The sequence below is a fragment of the Lissotriton vulgaris genome, chromosome 4_1 (assembly GCF_964263255.1).
Source record: "Lissotriton vulgaris chromosome 4_1, aLisVul1.2, whole genome shotgun sequence".
Classification (NCBI taxonomy): domain Eukaryota; kingdom Metazoa; phylum Chordata; class Amphibia; order Caudata; family Salamandridae; genus Lissotriton; species Lissotriton vulgaris.
In genome coordinates this window covers 366,272,320-366,299,275 of record NC_141691.1, presented here as the reverse complement: position 1 = coordinate 366,299,275, position 26,956 = coordinate 366,272,320, and the positions used below count along the sequence as shown (strand labels likewise).

At 45.5% G+C, this 26,956-nt stretch overlaps 1 protein-coding gene across 1 annotated transcript in view; it reads left to right on the top strand.

Annotated features, from left to right (window-relative positions):
• The first annotated feature begins 211 nt into the window (after positions 1-211).
• Positions 212-26,956, top strand: part of TAF9B (TATA-box binding protein associated factor 9b) — a 92,058-nt gene continuing 65,313 nt past the window's right edge. Inside the window, exons 1-2 of the mRNA XM_086918743.1 lie at positions 212-333; positions 25,090-25,171. Coding sequence (XP_086774869.1) covers positions 268-333; positions 25,090-25,171 — 148 coding nt within the window. The 5' untranslated portion in view covers positions 212-267. The remainder of the gene's footprint in view (positions 334-25,089; positions 25,172-26,956) is intronic.

Here is a 26,956-nt window from a genome sequence, read left to right as displayed (position 1 = left end):
CGTTGGGTGGCATTTTAGCCGAGGTGTTGAAAACACTCGATTTTAGCTGGTAATTAACAACGCATTTTTAAGGAAACGACAATTACCTCTAAAATGTACTTGTTCGAGATATTGGTGTCCCTTTTTTATTTCAGCGCACCTTCTCCGTCGCTATGGTTACTACGTGACGTCACGTTAAGAACACAACTCAGGGCACGGCTGCCATTGTAAACTTCTCGTCCGTCCTTCCTAGTCCCCGACAGTGGCTGACCCGGAAGCACATGCACCATGTTTCCGGATGTGGTGGAACGGGAAAATATGGCGGCTCCCAAGATCACCCCAAAGGATGCACAGGTGTGTATGGAGCCGCAAAGAATACGAGTCATAAGTTCGGGTTGCGCAGCGAAAGTGTTTACTGTAGCTGTTGCAGATCTTACCGAGCGTTGAGATCTCATGCGACTTGAACTCCGTCTCTTGGGAAATCCTTTAGCGATTCCCCATGCTTCGTTTTTGAACTCTGTTACTTTCCTTCATTGCATGGATTCGGTTGTTTTCGCTTTCCTGGTATTTTGACTGCGTGAAATATGTCTTGCTCACATACACGTATGCATATCGATACAGTACAGGAAAGGTGGCGGGGGGCGCGTAATAGTCCTAATTACAGTCGAAATATTCTTGTGAGAATCATTCTTGTTTTATTAAGCGTTGCCAGTTCTTTGGTATACGGAAGTGTCTCAGAACGAAGAACGGTCAGAGGAAGCCCATCCACCCTGTCCTTAATGCTATTTGTGTATATATGTTATTTGTGCAGCACAATTGTAGCCAAAAGACAACGTGCACTCTTGCACTCAGTAAATGATAGGGAGAGGTAGCTGGGTTCTGGGAGCAGACGTGTACGCTTGCTACTTTGTGTGGTGCTCTTTAAAAAGGTGCCTCTTCAACACTTTCCTAAATATGAGCAGTGGTGGGATGTATACAGGGATGTTGTTCCAGATCCTGGGAGCAGCTGGAAAACGCGCGCTTCTTTCTTTTTTACACTTCTTAGCCTCATGTCCCACTGTGTCCTGTTGTGAGTGAGCAGAAAGCCACCAGAGATGGTGAGTTTATCTGCAAGATAAGCTGGAATTCGGTTGTGATGGCTTTGTAAATGATAAAGCCGGTTTTAAAGATGTTGTGGATTGACAATATTTCTTCCGTCTCTGGTTGAGGCGTCATGCTGCAGCATTTAGTGCGTTCTTAAAAGGCTGGGAGGCAATGGCCTTGAGTTATAGATTGTGATGTTGATCTTTTGGGCGCTGGGTTGCTCATGTTACCAAACCGGTGTCATTTGGGAAGGTAAAAGGAGAACCAGTAAAGGACATTGCCAGTAAATCCCATTCAACATCCCAGGGTGTGACTGAAGGCATGATCTTCGACTGGCAGTATCAGGAGGTAGAGGTAATCTAAATCTGGGGTTAGGATGGCGTCTTCTACAATGTAAGTTAGTGGTCTGTGCTGCAGCTTGATCGGATATGCAGATTGGTAGTCATGCAGTAGGTGGGTCGCATTGCTATTATCCAACAATTGAGTGTAGGCTGCTTTTTAGGTCGAGCCTAGTGCAGCGTGCATGCGCTGCTCTATGGGAGGCTTCTTGTAAGCACTCCCTACTGCCTTTCAACATTTCAGTGTGGATTTCTTTACACCTACACATTTGATTGGCCATTGCGTCTGGCTCTCACAAAGGAAAGCACGCAAATGGCCAAAGGTGTGGGTATGTCCTGCCTTTTCTTTAAATGTTTACTCCCCTCGCCTATGTGTCTTGGGAGCGAGGGGAGTGAGCAGCGGCGCGCAGTGTGCCAGCTGCATTCCAGAATCCTGTTACAGTTCTCCATCGTGAGCGCTTTCACTTTCGCATATGCGCGTTTACGAAATTCCAGCACACAGCACACCTCCCCCACTTGCAAAAACAGTAAATTTATCTTCCTTCCTTTGACCCTCACCCTCCTTACACTTGCTCTCTCATCCTCCTCAACATGAAGTACTGACAACCCTTAAGCAAATCACCAGTGACTGACCCTCCTGGGCCTGCCTCATTTGTTCACATTTGTAATTCTGCCAGGCTTCGGCTGAATCTCAGTGGGCATGCTCTGTGCAGAAACCTGCTTGAGCTTCTGTAGCACTGCCAGCAGCATTTCTAGCCGCTTTCTAGAATAATCAGACGACCAGCAGCTGGAGGCAATAAGGAGAGAGGGGTAACGTAGCTGTCTCCCAATTAGTGTAAAGCTTCCTAAGAGAATATATCACTGCTTAAATAATTAACATTTTTGTGGTGACCAACCTAAACGTGGCAGCTACTGGCGGCTTCCAACTGAAAGTAGAATGAAGTAAACATTAAGGAACTGTTATGACTGGAGGCTCCTAGACAGTGTCATGACCCAGCTGTAAGTTTAACCTGCAGATTTGGAAAAGTTTGATTTGGCTGAATGTATGTTTTATTGCCCTTATATTTAAGCATGTGTAAAATGGCTACTTCCACGTACACTCCCATAATACCACTCACTGCCACATAATTATATGCTACATAATTATGTGGTGTTATTACATGGCACTGAGTGGAATTATGTGCAGTGTATTTATGTTGCATTGAGTAGAGTGTAACTATGTGGTGGGTAATTATGTGGCACTGAGTGGTATTATTTGGTGTGTATATTGCACTGAGTGCAGTGTAGTTATGTAGCATACCATTATGTGGCAGTGAGTGGTATTATGTGGAATTTATGTTGCATTTAGTAGAGTAATTATGGGGTGTGTAATTATGTGGCAATGAGTGCTATTATGTGGAGTGTATATGGCATCCAGTAGAGTAATTATGTGCCACTGAGTGGTATTATTTGGTGTGCATGTTGCATTGAGTGCAATGTAATTACACTCTAATCAATGCTAAATAAATACACTCCTCATACCATTCATTAGCACATAATTGCACACTGCATAATTACTGTACTCAATGCAACATAAACACACTTAACATAATACCCCTCACTGCCACATAATTACACGCCACATATTTACACTCTACTGAATGCAACATAAATACTCTCCACATAATACTACTCACTGCCCCATAATTATATGCTGCATAATTACAGTGCACTCAATGCAATATAAATACACTCCACATAATACCACTCAGTACCACATAATCACACATCACAATTACACTTTACTCAATGCAACATAAATACATTCCACATACCACTCAGTACCACATAATTACAATCCGCATAAGTACACTCTACTCAATGCAACATACATACAGTCCACATAATACAACTCAGTGTGACAGTTACACGCCACATAATTACACTCTACTCAATGCAACATAAATGCACCCCACATACCACTCAGTACCACATAATTACAAGCCACATAATTACCCTCGACTCAATGCAACATAAATACACTCAACATACCACTCACTACCACATAATTACACACTACGCAATTACACTCTAATCAATGCAACATAAATACACTCCACATAATACCATTCAGTGCACATAATTATGTAATATAATTGCTACATAATTACACTGCACTCAATGCAACATACACACAAATTAATACCACTCAGTACCATATAATCACACGTCACAATTACACTCTACTCAATGCAACATGGATACACTCCACATACCACTCACTACCACATAATTACACGCCACATAATTACCCTCGACTCAATGCAACATAAATACACTCAACATACCACTCACTACCACATAATTACACACTACGCAATTACACTCTAATCAATGCAACATAAATACACTCCACATAATACCATTCAGTGCACATAATTATGTAATATAATTGCTACATAATTACACTGCACTCAATGCAACATACACACAAATTAATACCACTCAGTACCATATAATCACACGTCACAATTACACTCTACTCAATGCAACATAAATACACTCCACATACTTAAACACCACTTAATTACACTCTAATCAATGCAACATAAATACACTCCACATAAAACCACTCAGTGCCACATAATTATATGTAACGTAATTATGCTACATAATTACACTGCACTCAATGCAACATACACACCAAATAATTCCACTCAGTACCATATAATCACAGGTCACAATTACTCTACTCAATGCAACATAGATCCACTCCACATACCACTCAGTACCACATAATTGCACGCCATATAATTACTCTACTCAAGGCAACATAAATGCACTCCACATAATACCACTCAGTGCCACATAAGTACACGCCACATAATTACACTCTACTCATTGCAACATAAATACACTCCACATACCACTCAGTACCACATAATTACACACCATGTAATTACTCTACTCAATGCAACATAAATACACTCCAAATAATACCACTCAGTGCCACATAATTATATGCTACATAATTAAACAGCGCTCAATGCAACATACACTCCAAATAATACCACTCAGTGCCACATAATTACATGCCACATATTTTTCTACCCAATGTAACATAAATACACTGCACATACCACTCAGTGCCACATAATTACACTCCACTCAATGCAACATAAATACACTTCACATAAATGCACTCTATTCAACATACTACCAATCAACATAAAAGCAATCCACACCATGACACCATTTCACTAAGCATAATTTCACTCAACACCACAGTATCCAGCCCACACAATTCAATTCCACACATTTCAATTCCACACATTTCTAATACACACCACATAATTACACACCAAACAACATATTTAAACTCCAAAATCCACTACATACCTCCAATCCACACCATATAGTGGCACCACCTGAACACCAAACATCATTCACCACCACCATTTTGCATCAGCGCACCACCTAATCATCACTTCAGTTTGCCCTCGTAATCTGGCATCTGTTGATAGTCCCCTAGTATCCGCCCGCTGCTCGTGTTCTAATTAAATTATTTTTTTGCAACCTCCACTCCCCGTTATTTATGTCCTGATCCCCCATAACACAAACATTTATAACAAACAAGCATGAGAACAGGCAGGAAGAAGTTGCCAGCAGTGCAAGTACCAAAAAACTAGAAGACATTTTTTATGTTAAAATCTTTTTTTAATCAGGTTGTTCAGTTGTATATAATGTTGTCTTGGTTTGTATGAAGGTAGCAAAAATGCTACCTGTTATCATAATTTTCACCATGATGCACAGCAGCCACAATGCTCTACAACATAGCCAAAATTTGTGGATAAACACATAAGGTCCCAAAGGCGAGACATATTGGCTATGCCATTGCTTGTTGTTGGTCTTGCAAATGAAGGTAGGTGAGTGAGGAGCTGGTAGTTGGTGAGATCGGGTCTAGTGTAGGTTTCTTTGAAAGGGCAAGGATCTTGTCTGTCTTGACAGCTTTTGGAAAGATGCCTTAATAGATAGAGGATTATTTGACCAAGACAAGGGAACCCAAGGCGCAATATGCTAAGGACCATGGGTAAGTACTTTATTACAAAGACAGGGGTCCTTAGAGGGAGAAACAATTAAGGGAAATGAATATAGACCAAATGGAACTATATTGTTAGGGAAATGTCCAGCCGGACAATTTATTACCCTGATACAAAATATTCATAAAACAATAAAACACTGCGTGTGATAGAAGTGGGACACCAGCCGATGTCCGACTAACACACTAACAGAACATACAACATGAAGGAAATAGCAGGCAATAGCAGGTCATCTGATTATTGTAAATCATATACCAGACAATCTAAGACATACACATATGCAAGAAAAGTATAAATCAACTATGCATTTAGTGTAATTGTGTCGACGACGTTTCGAACCACAAACAATAACGGTTCATCCTCAGGACAGAGGTTAATTGCCTTAAGAATACACATTTGTAGAAGTCTCACTAATGTAGAGATCAATATGCCATACCATAGAAGAAAAAAATAAAAGGGAAACATAAAGAGAATGTAACATGTCATGTCACTGATGGGACGTTGCGCCAATAGTCTTGCTCCCACCGTTGTTTACACTGCCTGTATTCAGCATGCACTACACTCCGTTGCCGTCGGCACTTTGGCATGGTATGAGTCATGCATTTATCAGACCCTCCAGCATTTCGCGATTCACGAAAAAATCGCGAAATCGGCTGATGGCCGCGATATTTGCTATTTTGGCCGCTAAAAAAGGTCTCCCAGGAGAGAAGAAAAACATATGGCTTCTTAGTGGTACATTGGTTGCACGCGCGCACGTCATTACGTGCGACCGTGCAGCAGGTAACATAGCTTGGTGACGTAGGCTTCTCTGTGTTTTTAAACTGTATTCTCTGCCTCAAGGCACTGTTGCCTTTTCGGTCCAATTTGTCATAAAACTGTAAAACTACTGGCTCGTTGTCTCCAGCCAGCTCCACATACGGTTGTTTGGTGTGCATTCCCCAGTGTTGCATGTAGGGAATGATTACTTAAATATGAACATGTCTCTCCGCAGCAGTGCCAGTGTTTCTGTCAGCAACTGTCTTCAGTTTGGTGTCTAGGCGCGTAACACCCACGGGGCTTCAGCCCCCCCCCCCCCCCCCCCGCCCCCATGTGTGTCAGCCCGGGCTGACACAGCTTTGCGGGCTGGCGACGCTCTAATTGCAGCTGCACAAAAGTACTTAACAGGTCTTTAAAGACCATTTACTTGTATATTAGGTGTTTGTGTTTTCACCCCTTATTTCAGTCACTCTGTCTATGGTGCCCCCCCCCCCCCCCCCTCCCCCCCCACTCGAAAAATGTGGCCCTAGTTGCCCGCCTGTCCGTGTCCATACTTTGCTTCTATCTGGGGCCGTTATCATCAGCTGTTTTGGCCTCTCATTTCAAAGCTGAGCGTCCATTTGTTATGCTTTTGCATTGTCCAAAGCGTATACCTTTAACATTTCTCCGAATTTAGATTGAGAATTTCAGAAAGATGTAAGCCAGAAAGGACATACCCTTAACCCGGCCACTGCGTCCTGTCAGTGGAGTGCTGTATGGTCCCACGTGACTGTGGCCCTGCACTATGTCTTGCTGTCGAGGTCTCTCTCTGTCAGCGTGCCTGTCTCCTTGCTCCGTTGTCTGGGATTGCCTTCCAGTTGCAAAGCGGATGTTAGAACCGGCTGCCTCTAGTTGGCAGAGGTATACACTTCTGACAAATAGGGACACACCTTTTCTAGTCAGGGCAAGGGGATCACACCCTTCGATAACCCCTGCTCACCCCCTTGGTAGCTTGGCAGAGCAGACAGGCTTATCTCAGAGGCTGTGTGTTAAGCAATTATGACCACATACAGTAATAAAGTGAATACACTACAAATGGACACGACACAGTAGTATTATAAAAATAAGTATTTTTATATAAGGCTTAGCACAAGACCAAATAACGACAAAAATGTACACAATCTTAATAAATACTCTGGGAAGGGAAAAAGGATAGTTCAAAGGTAATTTCTTCTTTAGCACAAAAGTCTTTAGTATCAAAGCAAATCTTCTTCTTGGCAATACAGTTCTTAGCAACAGGGTAACCCACACGGGGGCTACACAACGTCGAGGCAAAGTTATTCCAAAGGTTCGGCGTCGACCGCGAGGAGCGCTGCGTCGAGCCCGGAGTCACACGGACCCCCAACAACACAGTACCTTTAGGAAAATGAAGCACACGATGATCAGCGGCGTCGAGCAATCCGGCGTCGCGTCTTCGGTGTCGATCAGGCCTCAGCAGGCGTCGTCGATGATGCGGTTGCACAGAGTGAGCAGCGCTCACGGCGTCGAGGGGGCACACAGTTGATGCGATCAGCAGCGGTGCAGACACGAGGTCCTCTGGAGCTAGAGCCGTACTCCCACTCACTGGCGTTGCTGCTGGCGTCGGTCGGGCCCGGCGGCCGGTCGTCGAGGAAGCGGGACACTGGGGCCGTTACCCACTGCATCGAGCTGGATTCAGCGACGTCCGTCGGCGTCGAGATTGCTGGTTCCTTCAGAGGTGCTGGATTCACGATTCCAGCAAATAGCACTTTAGCAGATGAAGTCCTTTAGCCCTGTGACTTCAGAAGGAGACTGGCACTCTTCCAGTCCTTGGAGATTTTCTTAGCAAGCGTGAGAGTACACACACAGTTCCTCTCTCCTGGTTCCTTGGCAAAAATAAAGAAGCACTGCAGGATTCCCCCCAGCAAACAGCACACTGGCAGAAGGGGTAGGCAAGTCCTCAGATCAGCAGGCGTCTTGTCCTTGGTTACAGGGTTCCTTGTCAGAAGTGATCTAAATTCTTGGTTCAGGGGTCCTTCTCTTATACCCCTTTCCGTCTTTGATCCCTTTGTCCATGCCGGGGATTTCCCAACATCCTGGGTCTGTTGTGGGTGGAGCCAGGCAGCAGCACCTGGCCTATTCACTGAGCAGGGCTGGGTCCTCAGACGCCCAGCAGGAGGTGGAGCCAGCATTGACACTGGCAGGAGCAGAGCTATCGGCCTCCTGGCAGGAGGTGGGGCTAGGATCGTCCATGGCAGGCACAGAGCCATCAGCCGCTTGGCAGGAGGTGGAGCCAGCATTGTACCAGGCAGGGCAGGCTATCAACAACTACTCTCCCCCTACTCTCAACGCAAATGTCCCACTCATCCCACACTGACTCATCCAGACCTGTGGAGCCACCCAGCTCCTGTCACACACACGCAAGACCAGCAGAAACCAGATATGGTTAGACAAGAAAATAGACACTTTCTGAAAGTGCTATTTTCAAACCCAGAGTCCAAAAACCATCCATACCAACGGATGCGTAATTAAACCCCGAGTTCAGGGATACCAAACTCGACATTGCACCATGCTCCCCGAGCCAGCTAGGATCATAGCGTTAATAATCCTGGCGGCCCATTCTACCCAACGGAGAGCAGGCTACCTCGCAATAGTGAAGAACGAAGATGGCTGTAATTCACTATTAGGACATGCCAACTTGGTCAGGCGTGTCCTACCTTATACTTACAATGCACCCTGCCCGTGGGCCTACCATAGGGGTGACTAACATGAAGTCAAGGGAAGGTTTGAGGGGCTGGCAAGTAGGTATACTTGCGCAGCCCGTGTGACAGTACCAGACTGTACGTGGGTCTCGCAATGACCGACCCGTAGACATTCTTTTACGAGGCCGCTCCTGTGGGTGGCACAACACGTGCTGCAAGCCCACGAGCGGCATTTGTATTTACAAGCCCCAGCACTCCTGGTGCACTTAGACTAGGGACTGACAGTAAACCAAATAAGCCAAACATGGATACAATAGATACATCAATTTAACATAGGGAGCACTTGCGCTGTGGCACGGATCAGCCGTGGCACAGCGCCCAAAGCATATACCAGCAAAACATCGAAAAACAGTGGAGGCAAACAGAAAAAATGGAGGAGAGACTCAAGCCAATGATGTCAGGTCTAACAGCGGAGATACACAAAATGTCTTTAAATCTTGATGCTCTAACTGATGGAATAAGTGGGCAATCAAAGCAAGTGGGACCTTTGTTATGCATTGCAACCACGCCTGAAGGTAGGACTAACCTCGTAAGAAGCATAGGGATAATCATTACCAGCAAGTTTGATTGATTTGCTTCGATCCAGAAACTGAACTGATTATGAATTGCAATTAAAAAAACTGGAATGTGAATGCCACGTCCTCTTTTGTTATTGAGGAACGGTAGTTTTGCGGCCCAATCATTTTGTATTTTGTACAATATAGAGACTGCCCATGTATGTTTTACAGTTAGTTATTTTTTTAATTATTTGTATGTTAGCTGAGTGAGTTTTAATGATATGTTTTGAACTTAGATATTTATTTTTTTAATTATTTTTATTTTAGCCGAGTGAGTTTTAATTTAATCTCAGTCAGCCTGGACAAATTAGTACCAGATTGCTCCAATCCAGATATGGCTCATATGCCCTCATATGCCCCAGGGCATGTGTGCCCTCATGCAAGCACCAGCCCAAAAAGGTCTAATTATGCAGAAGAATTTGACGATCTGGCTATTTCACTGGTCTGCTACCAAATTTAATGTGAATTCGGCTGATTTCCAGCTCCTCAAACCACCAAGGTGAATATTGTGTGCTAGCACAATGTGCCACCCTAAGCTTGTCTTCCGCCTATGCTATTAATTTCCATTATGCACCTGTGGAGGAAGGATGCTAAAACATTCCATGGAGAAATAGGGCCCCCGCTCATGAGGTTAGATTTAGAGGTGTTTGCAAAAACAACAAATGATGGACCGAATGTGGATCAATGTCACACATTCCCCCAGTCAAAAGATCTGGGCCCAAATCCATCGTTTTTTTGCACTCCACACCACCCTGGGTTAGACAGTGGCGATATGCAAATCAGCTCTGACCCTGTTGCCCCATGGGAACAGTCCAGTCCGAACTACAAAAGCCATGTCCTTCCCAGAATGGAATCAAGCATCCGAGGACCGGACCGGTTTCGAGGTAACACCTCTCATCAGCCCGGCTAGCTTGACTCCAAGTAGTGTGGAGTGCCTGGGACCCACGTCTGGGCATCCCCAGCGCACTTAGGGCGGCAATTGCAAAAACAACAAATGATGGACCGAATGTGGATCAATGTCACACATTCCCCCAGTCAAAATATCTGGGCCCAAATCCATCGTTTTTTTGCACTCCACACCACCCTGGGTTAGACAATGGCGATATGCAAATCAGCTCTGACCCTGTTGCCCCATGGGAACAGTCCAGTCCGAACTACAAAAGCCATGTCCTTCCCAGAACGGAATCAAGCATCCGAGGACCGGACCGGTTTCGAGGTAACACCTCTCATCAGCCCGGCTAGCTTGACTCCAAGTGGTGTGGAGTGCCTGGGACCCACGTCTGGGCATCCCCAGCGCACTTAGGGCGGCAATTGCAAAAACAACAAATGATGGACCGAATGTGGATCAATGTCACGCATTCCCCCGGTCTGGGAAAGATGTGGCTGTTGTAGTTCGGACTGGACTGTTCCCATGGGGCACAGGGTCAGAGCTGATTTGCATAAAGCCATTATCTGACCCAGGGTGGTGTGGAGTGCAAAAAACGATGGATTTAGGCCCAGATCCTTGTACTGGGGTGAATGTAAGACATTGATCTACATTCTGTCCATCAAATTGTTTTTTGTAATTTTCTCCCTGAGTGTACTGGGGTAGCTCAGACGTGGGTCCCAGAGCCTCCACACCACTGGAGTCAAGCTAGCCGGGCTGATGAGAGGTGTTACCTCGAAACCGGTCCGGTCCTCGGATGCTTGATTCCGGTCTGGGAAAGATATGGCTGTTGTAGTTCGGACTGGACTGTTCCCATGGGGCACAGGGTCAGAGCTGATTTGCATAAAGCCATTATCTGACCCAGGGTGGTGTGGAGTGCAAAAAACGATGGATTTAGGCCCAGATCCTTGTACTGGGGTGAATGTAAGACATTGATCTACATTCTGTCCATCAAATTGTTTTTTGTAATTTTCTCCCTGAGTGTACTGGGGTAGCTCAGACGTGGGTCCCAGAGCCTCCACACCACTGGAGTCAAGCTAGCCGGGCTGATGAGAGGTGTTACCTCGAAACCGGTCCGGTCCTCGGTTGCTTGATTCCGGTCTGGGAAAGATATGGCTGTTGTAGTTCGGACTGGAGTGTTCCCATGGGGCACAGGGTCAGAGCTGATTTGCATAAAGCCATTATCTGACCCAGGGTGGTGTGGAGTGCAAAAAACGATGGATTTAGGCCCAGATCCTTGTACTGGGGCGAATGTAAGACATTGATCTACATTCTGTCCATCAAATTGTTTTTTGTAATTTTCTCCCTGAGTGTACTGGGGTAGCTCAGACGTGGGTCCCAGAGCCTCCACACCACTGGAGTCAAGCTAGCCGGGCTGATGAGAGGTGTTACCTCGAAACCGGTCCGGTCCTCGGATGCTTGATTCCGGTCTGGGAAAGATATGGCTGTTGTAGTTCGGACTGGACTGTTCCCATGGGGCACAGGGTCAGAGCTGATTTGCATAAAGCCATTATCTGACCCAGGGTGGTGTGGAGTGCAAAAAACGATGGATTTAGGCCCAGATCCTTGTACTGGGGTGAATGTAAGACATTGATCTACATTCTGTCCATCAAATTGTTTTTTGTAATTTTCTCCCTGAGTGTACTGGGGTAGCTCAGACGTGGGTCCCAGAGCCTCCACACCACTGGAGTCAAGCTAGCCGGGCTGATGAGAGGTGTTACCTCGAAACCGGTTCGGTCCTCGGATGCTTGATTCCGGTCTGGGAAAGATATGGCTGTTGTAGTTCGGACTGGACTGTTCCCATGGGGCACAGGGTCAGAGCTGATTTGCATAAAGCCATTATCTGACCCAGGGTGGTGTGGAGTGCAAAAAACGATGGATTTAGGCCCAGATCCTTGTACTGGGGTGAATGTAAGACATTGATCTACATTCTGTCCATCAAATTGTTTTTTGTAATTTTCTCCCTAGATTTAGAGGTGTACTTCCGTAGAGTTGCAGGCACTTTAAACATGCCTATTTCAAAGTGGAATTCTCTGTTACAATAGTTTGCATTTATTTAAAACTGAAAAAGAATGATTACAAGTAAAATAAAGTGCCGCAATAATGCTGCTAAATTTCCATTTTTGTGCCGCTAAATTTCCATATCTATGCCGCAATATTCTGGGGGGTCTGATTTATGCACGCAGTTGCAACAATGATTTAATGACATGTTTCATTCTCTTTATGTTTCCCTTTTATTTTTTTCTTCTATGGTATGGCATATTGTCTTTGTAATAAATTAATAGAAAGAGGAGTTTATCATGATGAGAAAGGGGGAGAGACCTTCTCCAAAGAGAGCTTTGATGAAGGACAAGGATAAGGCACCTTAGTATGTGGTCTTGGAGTTACGATTGCCAGGCTTTCCATTGTTCCTACTGTTAATAACCCATTTGTTAATGGGCATATTGCCTTTTGAATAAATAGCTATACCCCTGATCTGGTCTATATGTTTTAGCTGACTGTGAAGAGCCCAGTAGGTCTACAGCTTTCTTCAATACCTATTCATGTCTCTGGCTTCTTGAAATAGTTGATGACGTGTGTGTGTGTATGTATCCTATTCATCTTATGTGTTCTCAAATACATGTTAGGAATCAGTGTCATTGGGAGGAAGTCAGCAAATGTGGAGATGGCATACCCTTGACCTATACCCTTGTATAACTACCAGGTGTCATCCCCGGGTTAAGAGCAAGTAGGCTTAACCTATTGAAATTAGCTTAAGAGGAATTTCCTCTTTGGTTGGTGATAGAGGTCCTCATTGTCAGGATTCTTGGCATGTATTTTATGACTACAGAGGCCCGAAAATGCTTTACACATATGCATCATCTATTCCAAGAAGGCAGAGACTTGTGTAAGTCCTGTAGGTCCACTAGGTTCTTTAAAGATGGCTGAAACATGTTGATCAGCTCAGATGGAATGGTGTTAGCAATCCCTATCCATCACCCATGACAACCCTTTAAAATTCACTACATTCGTCCACTTTATGTTGAGGAAATTTCCGCGTTTCACTGTTTAATTCTTACTCAACACTTTAGAATTGTCTTCTGCCTTGTAGAATCTATTAAACAAATTACATTTAATTCACATATCTGAAGATTTTTGTCAATGACAATTTAGATGTCAGTTTCACATATTTAGGAAGCAAGGAGTTCTACAGCTACTAAGAAAAGTAAAGTGGGTGTGGCTATGCCCTATTTGTTCCTTTTACAATCTCTCCAGCTTAGAATTTAGTTACATGGTTTTACCAACAATACACAACAAGCATTGAAAATGCAATAGGTCTCGGATTTATTTGAGTTAGAGCTAATGGCATTGTAAATGGCAATGTCTTTTAGCCATGTGTTATGGAGTGTATGCATGTGGTGTGTAGTGGAATTATGTGGGTTGGATTGGAATTGTAGCAACGGTAGCATGCTGCGCTTTATATGAATATGTTTAAAAGTAAAGTGCACCATACTGCGATTGCTACAATAGTTAATTGTGGATGCGTTAACAATTGATGTGTGCACTGATGGCTGGTGGTGTGTGTGCCTGTAGAAATTTTGCACTGATGGCTGGTGGTGTATTTGCCTGGTGGAAGCGTGCACTGCCGGCTGGAGGTGTGTGTGCCTGGTGGAAGCGTGCACTGACTGCTGGTGGTGTGTGTGCCTGGTAAAAACGTGCTCTGACGGCTGGTGGTGTGTGTGCCTGGTGAAAGCGTGCACTGTCGGCTGGTGGTGTGTGTGCCTGGTGAAAGTGTGCACTGACGCCTGGTGTTGTGTGTGCCTGGTGAAAGTGTGCACTGATGGCTGGTGGCGTGTGTGTGTTTGGTGAAAGCGTACACTGACGCCTGGTGGTGTGTTCCTGGTGGAAGCCTGCACTGACGGCTGGTGGTGTTTGTGCCCGGTGAAAGCGTGCACTGACGGCTGGTGGTGTTTGTGTCTGGTGAAAGCGTGCACTGACGGCTGGTGGTGTGTGTGGTGTGTGGTCTTGTGTGTGTGGTGTTGTGTGTGTGTGTGGTGGACTTAGTTTGAGTTTTCGTACCCTGCCCACTCACACACTGCTCACCCTACACACTCACACACTGCTCACCCTACACACTCACACACTGCTCACCCTACACACACACACACACACACACACACACACACACACACACTGCTCACCCTACACACTCACACACTGTTCACCCTGCACACTCACACACTGCTCACCCTGCACATTCACACACTGCTCACCCTGCACTCTCACACACTGCCCCTACACACTCACACACTGCTCACCCTACACACACACACACTGCTCACCCTGCACACTCGCACACTGCTCACCCTGCACACTCACACACTGCTCACCCTGCACACTCACACACTGCTCACCCTGCACACTCACACACTGCTCACCCTGCACACTCACACACTGCTCACCCTGCACACTCACACACTGCTCACCCTGCACACTCACACAGTGCTCACCCTGCACACTCACGCACTGCTCACCCTGCACACTCACGCACTGCTCACCCTGCACACTCGCGCACTGCTCACCCTGCACACTCACGCAATGCTCACCCTGCACACTCACGCAATGCTCACCCTGCACACTCGCGCAATGCTCACCCTGCACACTCGCGCAATGCTCACCCTGCACACTCGCGCAATGCTCACCCTGCACACTCGCGCAATGCTCACCCTGCACACTCGCGCAATGCTCACCCTGCACGCTCGCGCACTGCTCGCCCTACACGCTCACACAATGCTCACCCTACACGCTCACACACAGCTCACCCTGCACGCTCACACACTGCTCACCCTGCAGACTCGCACATTGCTCACCCTGCGCACACACACACTGCTAACCCTAGGTCAGGGCTCGACAAATCCTAAAAAATGCTCTAGACCTGCAGGTCTAGTAAACTACAAAATCTCCTCGACCTAACTTAACACCTTGGCTGCTAGAGATATTTTCCTCCTGTGCTGATAATCTATGAATCCCATTGTTCATGACGAGCTCAGCTCGTCATGAGCACAGCTCAACCGTGCCTCATGACGAGCTGAGCTCGTCATGAGCATCGAAGGGGTTAAATGAACTTGACCTCAAACTCTGAAAACTGAGCAAATGTGACAAGATAACAAGATTTAAAAGCATTTTTATTGCTCATTTAATAAAGATACCTTTAAAACTTGCTATCTTGTCACATTTCCTCTGCTTTCAGAGGCTGAGGTCAGGTGTCAAGTTTGTATTCCTACTCGCCAGAAAGGGCGAGTAGGACCTACAAATAGCTCGTCCTTAATCAATCTCACTCGCAAATGCAAGCGATCGAGGGAATTTTTCGAGCCCTGCCCTAGGTAATGCGAAAAGACCTTGCTCTGCCCTTTGGCCTGTGTTGTAATCGTACAGTAGGTTGCTGTCACTCTCACTCTGCTGTCACTCATGCTGTCACTCTGCTGTCACTCATGCAGTCACTCTCACTCTGCAGTCACTCTCACTCTGCAGTCACTCTCACTCTGCAGTCACTCTCACGTCACTCTCACTCTCACGTCACTCTCACTCATGTCACTCTCACGTCACTCTCACTCTCACGTCACTCTCACGTCACTCTCACGTCACTCTCACGTCACTCTCACGTCACTCTCACGTCACTCTCACGTCACTCTCACGTCACTCTCACGTCACTCTCACGTCACTCTCGCGTCACTCTCGCGTCACTCTCACGTCACTCTCACGTCACTCTCGCGTCACTCTCACGTCACTCTCGCGTCACTCTCACGTCACTCTCACGTCACTCTCACGTCACTTCCGCGTCACTCTCGCGTCACTCTCGCGTCACTCTCGCGTCACTCTCACGTCACTCTCACGTCACTCTCACGTCACTCTCACGTCACTCTCACGTCACTCTCACGTCACTCTCACGTCACTCTCACGTCACTCTCACGTCACTCTCACGTCACTCTCACGTCACTCTCACGTCACTCTCACGTCACTCTCACGTCACTCTCACGTCACTCTCACGTCACTCTCACGTCACTCTCACGTCACTCTCACTCTCACGTCACTCTCACTCTCACGTCACTCTCACTCTCACGTCACTCTCACTCTCACGTCACTCTCACGTCACTCTCACGTCACTCTCACGTCACTCTCACGTCACTCTCACGTCACTCTCACGTCACTCTCACGTCACTCTGCAGTCACTCTGCAGTCACTCTCACGTCACTCTGCAGTCACTCTCACGTCACTCTGCAGTCACTCTCACGTCACTCTCACGTCACTCTCACTCTCATGTCACTCTCACTCTCACGTCACTCTCACGTCACTCTCACTCTCACGTCACTCTCACTCTCACGTCACTCTCACTCTCACGTCACTCTCACTCTCACGTCACTCTCACTCTCACGTCACTCTCACTCTCACGTCACTCTCACTCTCACGTCACACTCACTCTCACGTCACACTCACTCTCACGTCACTCTCACGTCACTCTCACGTCACTCTCACGTCACTCTCACGTCACTCTCACGTCACTCTCACGTCACTCTCACGTCACTCTCACGTCACTCTCACGTCACTCTCACGTCACTCTCACGTCACTCTCACGTCACTCTCACGTCACTCTCACGTCACTCTCACGTCACTCTCACGTCACTCTCACGTCACTCTCACGTCACTCTCACGTCACTCTCACGTCACTCTCACGTCACTCTCACGTCACTCTCACGTCACTCTCACGTCACTCTCACGTCACTCTCACGTCACTCTCACTCTGCAGTCACTCTCACTCTCACTCTGCAGTCACTCTCACTCTGCAGTCACTCTCACTCTCACTCTGCAGTCACTCTCACTCTCACTCTGCAGTCACTCTCACTCTCACTCTGCAGTCACTCTCACTCTCACTCTGCAGTCACTCTCACTCTCACTCTGCAGTCACTCTCACTCTCACTCTGCAGTCACTCTCACTCTCACTCTGCAGTCACTCTCACTCTCACTCTGCAGTCACTCTCACTCTGCAGTCACTCTCACTCTGCAGTCACTCTCACTCTTTACACTCCCACGGACAGTAAACGACAGGCAAGTACAGGAGAGGAGCCCAGATCAGCGGCATGCCTTTACACTCCCACGGACAGTACGGTGCAGGAACGGACTGTGCAGTACCGGAGTGCACACATCATCAGCATGTCTTTAAATGCCTGCGAACTGTAAGGACACCCACGAGGGGGACACCCACCCACACAGGGACAGGGAGGGGCCCCACTGAGCGTACAGGTGTACAGGATCACAGCTCATCCTCACAGCCCGCGAACTTGGCTGCGCCCCAGCTCTGCCCTAGATTCCTACTCCAGCGCACACGGAGTGCAAGGGAGGCACGCGGCATATTAATGCACCGTCGGTTCAGCTAAACCAGGACATCACAGACTAGATCTGCCCCCATGGGAGGCACGCGGATCAGAAGCCAAGGCACAGCTGGAAAAGGCGAGAAATCACCCGAGGGAAGAGTTTAGCAAAACATCGTGGTGGGGTGAGTGCACATAAAAAGGCACTGGATAAACATGATTATAGAAGCCGCAGACATCATAGTGAGGGCAGAGAAGTGCGCAGGGTTGTGTACACGATAGCACATACACCATAAATAACTGTGCACAAAGTGAGGGAGTGTGATAGCCAAATCCACAGCTCGGGCTTGTTCACAAATTGTTCAAGTTAACTTTAATTCCCAATATAAATGCGAACAAAGCCTCGCCCCCAGAATGTGAGAAACCACCCAGTGCCCCTCAAATACACGCACACACACTTCTTTTAGACATCATCGGGTCCGGGTACACAGGTGAATTCAAACTGCAGAAACCAGAAGTATTTCATACAGCGGTCTCCAGCTTTTCACCCAGGGACTTGCGTGAAACGACCATGGGCTGAAAGCGATTCGGGGAAAACAAAGGCTGCAACAGAGGGCACTGCAATTAGATGAATCCCGGGTTCACGGCAGGCGCTGCTGGAGAGAAGAGCGAATTCTCCACTATACAAGAAGTACCGGTTTATGTGGTTAAATGCTGACTGGACCAGTCTTTATCTAATGAGACAAGCAGCCGTGAAAGCGATCGCTTTCGCAGTTGCTATTGTAAAAAAAATAAAACGGCGAGTGGTGCACGCGCCACTGCCAGCATATGTCTTCAATTATTGCGGACCTGACGGCCGCTATAATTGAAGATATATGGCCTTTGGTGCGCGTAACAGACCCCAATAGGTCAGGGGCGGAGCTACACGACCGCCCATGGCCTATTGCGTGTTCTGTTTCAAAAGTACACTCACGCAAAGGCCAATGAAAATGGACCTACGAAATAACACGCACGAGCTGCGTGGAATTTCTAGGTCCATTTTCTAAACCCTGGGAAAAGCACTCTCGCTGCGCGACACTGCATGCACAGTGTACGCTAGGCTCGAGACCTAAAAACAAGTAACTCTCTCTATGATGATTCCAAGTTCAAATGTTATGCATTCTAAAATACCTATTGATGTCATGAAAGGCTTTTCTGTGTTCAATTAAAATCTTATGGCACCTAATATGGTCTTGTTGTGCCATAGGAGAACACACATTTTAAAAATACAGCCGGGTCTGAAAGATCTGTGACTTTTACTTCTCATACTTAACATTGGGTGTCATTACGTCATAGTAGATACATCGTGAGTCTTTACATCACTGATACATTTTTTGTTTATTGCTTAATAGCCCTTTACATCACAGATAAGTTACTTTTTAGCTGTTGAATTGGCCTAGCAATAACATTACATGCATATATACTTGTATCTGTGTATGCATACATGTGTGTATATGCAATCCAAATCCTTACAAGCATTTCCTCTCGGCCCTGCCGGTACTGTTGTTTGCACAAGAAGAAAGAACCTCTAAAGAATTTGACAATTTGCTGCTCCTTGTCAACGAAGAGTCGGGCACACGGGAACTCTGCTGCAAATGTTTAATCCATTGGTACAAGTAAAGCAATGGAAACACTACACCCCCAATGCGGTTTGTCACCCATTTATTTATTTATATAGTTTTGTATAGCTCGCATGTGACCTCAAAAGGTATCAGAGCGCTTCACATAATGGAAGGGAAGAACATAGTAAGAGGGGAGATTACAAGGGGGTAACAGAATAACGTGAACATAATTAAATAATATCAATGTACTAGGAGGAGAACAAACCATGCTTAATAGTTTATAACAGACAACCCTGTGCCTTACAATTGTTAGGCCAAAAGAAGTGTACTAGGGGTCATTGAGAAAGGAGGCGATCTACGACCATTTAAAGCAAGAACTTGTTCATTTGAATTATTTTTACTTCATGTTTGAAGGCAGTCGAGTGGGGGATTCTGCGGACTTCCGGTGGGAGGGGATTCCAGACTTCTGGCGCCGAGCCAGAGAAAGCTCTGAGCCTCGTTCTCCTTTTGCAAAAGGTCTGAGGTTTCAATAGGAGAGAATTCACACTTCTTGATGGTCTACCCTCTCCTGATAGTTCACGCTTTTGAGCTACAGGGTTATGGAATTTCTATAGCCCGACGCCCAGGACATATTGTTTTTTGGTCAAGGGCAACAAGTTTTAAAGTGTATTTTGTCCTTGGGACAAGTAGGCCCAACCCCCTGCAGCACAAACCCTTTGGCTGCCAGTTTGCAGTACCACATTAAGGACCAGGGAAGGGTACTGCCTGTAGTTAATATTTGTGTGCATGTGTTAATGCTGTTCAAACTTGTATTTATGGTTCATTAATTGAAAGCCTTTATTATTAGGGAGAGCGCTCTAAGTAAATGTACTACTTACAGTGGTTCCAGTATGAAAATGTGTACACACAGTTTCAAAGTTTAGCAACATGAGGCTATGCATGATGCTCACAGAATGATCTCTGAGAGGTGTGGTGCCGCGGCCAGGGCGACTGACGCTGGAATCACGGTTCGATCCTCGGCACCGGCGGCATATTAGCCCAGCAACATGTGACTCTGGGCAATAGCTTGCTTAATCTTCCCGACGGCCCCCAGCGCCTAGAGACCCTTACAGGTGATTGTTCGCGCTTTACAAATGTGGATTATTATTATTATCTGATTTAGATGCAAATATTTGCAGAAGCTGGAAAGCAAGATTAATGTTTCTTTGCTTTCAATATAAAACGTTCCTAAAAAATGAAAGTAGGGAAGTAACATTTTGCTAAACTACTGTACAATTTCAGGTACCATTTCTTTGCAGCATCATTTAGTAAAATGTGTTGATGCATGCTAGTATTTCCCAAAAATATTCATATTGGAAAATTCGTGTAACCAGTTTCAATAAGATTATGGGAAACAAAAATAAACAAGCCATGGCAAAGCCAGTAGGTCTGACATTGGTGGTCAGCTTTTTAGTTTTGGCAATGCGTGACTTGTTTTGGCATGGCTTTTGTAAAACCTTATTGATGTGAGAGCTGCCGGGCCCTCACCATTATTACAAACATTGGCAAACACAAAAATTGTTTTTGGTCTCAAAAAAGCACACACTGCCACATTCGTTACTGGCACTGAACAAAACTACTTTGTGTACCGATATGCTTCTTGTGAAAGAGCAGAATGCTGTCACTCACAGTGAAGCCAGCCGATTCAGAGAGAGAGAATTTTAATAAACACAAAAGGTCATGGTTAACGCCAGAGCAAGTTAGAGGCCCAATTATTAAAGAAAGTCTCAAAAGTGCACCTTTGGTATATGGCTTTCGTAAATTCACAAGAATTTACATTAGTAGGGCAAGAAATTGTACTTCTACAAAATATTTGTGAGCTGCATTTTAGCATGAGTAAATATGCATGTGTAGATTTGCTCATGTGAAAACCTGGATGTTTGAAAGTTCCTTTTCCCTCCAACTACTATTTTCCCCACTCTGAAAGAAGGTTTACGTATGCCACTCTCAGGAGTAAATTTCCAACATTTCTCAGTATGGGAAAGATTAGAGAAGATTTGTTGAAAACCCTTAAACATGCAAGTTAGTAGGTTTGCACAGACTCAATAGGGCATTCCAAGCCTGGAACTACTGCTTACAACCATCTCCAGTCCCAGTATGTGGAGCTGCGGAAACGTGGCAACATAAAATAATTACTAGTATTCAAACACTACTATGGGATATGCCCTGGCATAATCAGAGAGGTTATATAAGAGCTCTTATATAATGAGATTGCTGCCATAATTTGTGGCAGCACTACATGGCACCAAAGGGACAAGTGGATTTTGTTACAGGACAAGTAGATTTATGAAGCAACCTGCCCCATGGACAAGTAGATATTTTAATAAATTCCACACCCCTGGAGCTAGGTAACCAGGGGTTTTGAAGTGGAGGGTTTTATGTGTCAAGCAAGCAATCTTTAGCTGTATTCTTGCTTCGTAGGGAGACCAATTTAGAGATCTTAGTACTGTGGATGTTTTCATTCCTTTTTGTACCCATGATCACATTCTAATTTAGCCTAGCACCCAACACTCCCTTGGAAGGTCCTTAGGCTTTGCACAGATTGGGTTGGCCGCAGACAACCTAAGGCTGTTTGCACCAGAGGTTGGCCACTGGTCCTGTGCCTAATTCCCCTCTGGTGTCCCTCTGTGAGCTCCCAGCCATGTCTGTGCATAAAGTACATAGCAAGAGTGTCTTCTCTGTCGAGCCCTGTAGTCATTCCTGTGTGTTCAGCCAGTGCCTTCTGTGCACAAAGTTTGCCAAAACATTTACTATTTTAAAATGAGGGAGCTCTTAAATGTCTGAGATCATGAGTACGGCCGGATGTGGAAAGATGCAAAATCTCCCTCCTTTAACTGTGTTTAGCCCTTTTGAAAACAGGTGATGCCTTTAAATTACTAAAAATCCATACCTCTCCTCATGTTTTCAACCTGCTGGTTTTATACTGGCATTAACATCTCAATTCTTATTTATTTCAGCCTACTCTTCAGGAAAGGCTTAACATTCTACAGTTCTCACTCAATAAAATGGCATTCAGGAGTGCATCGCCTTTGTCTTCAATACAAAAATGTTAGCATTTCAGTTGTTCATTTGTACTTTGTGATGAACTTGTAGGTTATAATGTCCTAAACATTTACCAGACATGCAGGTCTAGTTACTTGAATAATTTACTCAACCTAACTGTAATGTTCTTGACCCATAAACTGATCTCAGATTGTGTGATCTTGGTCAAATATTTTATCTCAATGTGCTGACTTTTTCATCATTGTCACATAAAAGAGCACCTTCAGTTATGAGTTCAGCATGTCTGCTATACAAAAAACTCTTGTTTTCTTTTATAGACCATCAAAAGCAGGCTTTCATGCTATGTATTTCAATGGGGAGTGTTAGACTTGGCTTATTTGGTGTGGTTTCCCCTGACTTTTTGCCTCTACTTCCTGTATTTTTAGGTCGAGTCTAGCAGCAGCACACATGCGCTGTTCTCTCTGCAAGTCTGCTGTAGTAGAGTATGGGAGAGAAGCTGCGCCCACTTTCTCCCCATATTTTTCATTGGTTTGTGTAATTGTCTTTCATTAATACTGCATTTGGATTCGTTAATAGGCTTGTTAGTCCCTCCTTAGTACGGCCATATCTTCATTTGTACCCTCCCTTGGCGCCTGTCCCTTTTACTTTGGTTGTTACACTGGACCTGTTATTTAGTCTGTAAGCACAATTTACTTTATGGAATTCCTCTAACTACAGGCATGACATGCGCTGCTTCAGCTGGAACCATGTGTGTTTTTTTTCTAAAGCCGTACGGCCGCCCCCGCAACACGTGCTTCTTCTTTAAATCACCATAACCCGGCATTATATTGTGCCTGTTTCAACTCCCCCCACCCGTCCACCCCCACCCTTCCACCCAAGGTAAAATGGATTTAGAAATGAGTAGCAAATTAAGTCATGTGAATTCCAGGTAGCACATAATCCTGTGCTAATGGGCTGAAGCTGACAACAGCACATCTGTGTTACATGTCATCTGTACTAAAGCTACCTGACGGGTTGTTTTCAAAAGCCTGTTTTATTAACAATACCGCCACCAATACCACCACCTCCACGAATTTTTAACATAGGGAATTTTATCAGGACTTAAATGATAAGAGTATCTGGAAGGGAAACCTCTTGGGTATTTACCTCCCTTCTCTGTTGCAGCAATGGCTGCCAAGATGTCAACAGCAATCTTACTTAAGGAGCATGTAACTGCTGCTACTACATATGTCGCTACTGCTGACATTGCGGCTTCATCAGCAAGACCGTTACCAACATCGGGTACCCCTATGCGCTGATGAACATGAACCCATAGTAGTTTGTGTTTGATTGTGCTACCTTTGGAATCAAGATAGTCATTCTGAGTCCAAAAGAATAAATTGTCATTGTAAGACTAAACACAGTAGTAAGTGTCAATTACAATCAGTCGTCACACAAGGGTCAGCATACTCCAGTGCAAGCACCAGAGCACGTAGCTCTACCAACTGGGTGGTACAATCCCCTAATGTCTGTGTATGCACGACATCGGACTTGAACTCTCCATTCACCGTTGTATCCACCACTATTGCGCAGGCTGCTGAATACGCATGCTTTGAATCCATCGCCGGTTGCGCCGATCCGTCAGTGTTTATGGACGCAATGTTTCCCGCACTACTGTAATTTCCGTCGCACTGTCTAGCAACGTCAGCGCCCACGTCAGGTTCCGAAGCTGTGTTCTCACTATCCGTGGCATACCTTGCTCTTAAAGCGGCAACTTTTTTTTTCTGAAACTGGGGTCTTTGACGTGGAGAGTCGTCTTGCTTGCCTTTACCTTCCGTCTTGCTGGGCTTCTCACAGCTTTGTTGGGCACCCCGACCTCTGCCGCGGTCTCCTCCACCGGTTGGTAAGACCGATGTATCCTGAAAAGAGCGGTATAACACTCCACAACACACAATACCATACCACATAATTGCTCTCCATAACACCCAATCCCACCAATACACTATAATACCACATTTTTACTATCCACATAATCCCAGTTCACACCACATACATCCATTCACGCCACAACACATAAGTAAAAAATATTTACATTTGCATTCAAACTTGGAAAGACTGTCATGATGACACAAACGTCTGGTTATATTGGTGGCGACATGAGTGAAGTAGTTGGTATCTAGGCATATATGTACAGCAACTTTCTTTTGCTGGTTTATAGAGCTGCAGCCCATTAATATTGAATAGTTGGTATAGTCCTCAGCAGAGACTATGGGGGCCATTTTAATCGGGCCTGGTGGCTTGGAGTGGGTCCATCTCAGTCTGGAGTAATTTAGTAAATGCTACCGTGTACACCTGAGTGATACACCTCCTGGCAATGATAGCCAAAACCTAGATCCTGGAAGACAGGAGTTCAGAAAAACTACACATTTATATAGAGTGCTGTCTATCAGTTTTGTTTATTAAATGCCAGATTTGATCCGTAGTTATGATGACAGGTGCTTACATTAGCAATTAAATGTCATAATAAAAATACTCACCCATTAGTTGGTGTTTTTTTTATTTTTAATTGCCGTTCATACAGTTTGCATTCTGTACTCCGTTAATATGCTTCCACTCACCTTTCTTTTTTTCCCTTGTCTTTGAAGGTCATGGCTCAGATTTTAAAAGATATGGGCATTAATGAATATGAACCCAGAGTGATAAACCAGATGTTGGAATTTGCCTACAGTAAGTGTGATGTGTGCTTTCTATAATTGATTGATATCTTTGTCAATAAAATAAAAGTGGGTTGTGTTTTCACGGTTATGGCACATTTTTTCTAGAACTGTTTCTCTTGGTTTTTGTTTTTGACAGTTTTTTTCTTTTTGGAAGTGTGCATAAATAGGGTAAAATGTAATCTAGCAAGAAGCTTGCTTGCACAATAAGTTCTGTGCAGAGAACTTAGTCTTAAATTGCGTAAAGGTAAGCTTTCAGGTTTCAAAACCAATTATTGAGATACTGAAGACATAATGGGAATTATCAGGTATACAATGCGGGCGAAGGGAACCTCTAAAATTGTACACTCCAAAAAATGACACCTCAATAGCACACCCATCGGTGAATTAATTTGATGACTGCTATACCTTAATTTCATGAGTCAATGTGTCTCCTAGACATGACACTATAAAACATGTCATAAATACAATCAAGTAAGGTCGGACTCAATTGAGTTCTAGGGTAGGAATTTAACATTTTAAGACTTATTTAAAAAATTCAAAATGTGCAATACAGGAATTGCAGATGCATGCAGCTGTTGCCAGGGATGTTCTCTTCCATTAGAACAATGCAGGATAAGGTGCAAAATCCGAAACATTCTAAATGTCAAAGGAGCAGCAAAAGCAAGAAATCAGACAATATCCATACTGGTACACATAAGAATCAGGAAAGTCTTCAGGCTCACCTCCAAAATCTGCAGCTTATGTGCAGTTTCTCTCATGAAAGCATTATTTTCTACCAAATCATCATAGTGTGAGCAAAGGAAGGGGCGTGGCTTGGAAGTCAGTGTGATCTGACGCAGGCAACGGAACTCCGTCTGCCGCTTTTCCATATTGCTGTATATCATGAGCCCCGGCCGCAGATATGGGCATCAATCTGCAGACCGGGGGGCTCCTGAAAGCTGGGGGCGGGAAGCAGCGAACTCCGAGAACCCCTGGAAAGCTGAAATCGCTGCCGACGGAGACGTGGACTGCAGAGCCGAAGGCGGCAAGATGGCACCCGTGTCCTGAGCCCGAGAGAGAGACAGAGTAGTGCGGCACCCTCTGAGGAAGGCCCAAGCACCGTTTGTAAGAGGAGGGGGTCCATGAGGGTAGAGGAATGCATGTAGAGCCCGGATTTCCCAGACAGTATCCTATCTGTCCTGTGCAGAGGTCAGGCAGCACAGAGGGATAAGACGCAAGATGGCGCCTGCTTTGTAGAATACACCGTGTAACTGGGGCAGTCTGCTGCTGGAACATCGAAGCCCAGTGGTTGTGAGCACCCTACTCCGTCGAGGAGCCCTGAATGCAACGAGAGACCAGAAGGGCCCCGGGGGCATGAAGTTCTAAGTTGGGTGCCCTGATTCCTCAAGAAGTGCCCCCCCCCCCTCCACTTAGTATATCTGAGGGACAGCAGCATGGTAAAACAAATGGCAAGAAGGCGATCGCTCCATAATGTAGTCCAGGCGAACGATACAGGCCGTGTACCCTGAAACAGGCCCCCAGCAGAAGCACATCACAGGAGTATTCGGGGGACTCAGCACATCGACGGGGAGGAGTGCATCCCTAATTGAAGCTCATTTCCACAGCCAGAGGAGAAGCTGCTTCCCAGAAGGGGGCAATGGAGCTCCCCTTGTAGGTAATAGCCATGCCCAACAATATAATAGTCTACCTGGGGAGAAGATACAACAGCTTTTATAGTGACCCCTTGCAACAAGAAGGGGTGTGCGACTTGACTGCTCCTCCCCAGACTGTCGTGTGGTGTTGTCTGACCCTATCA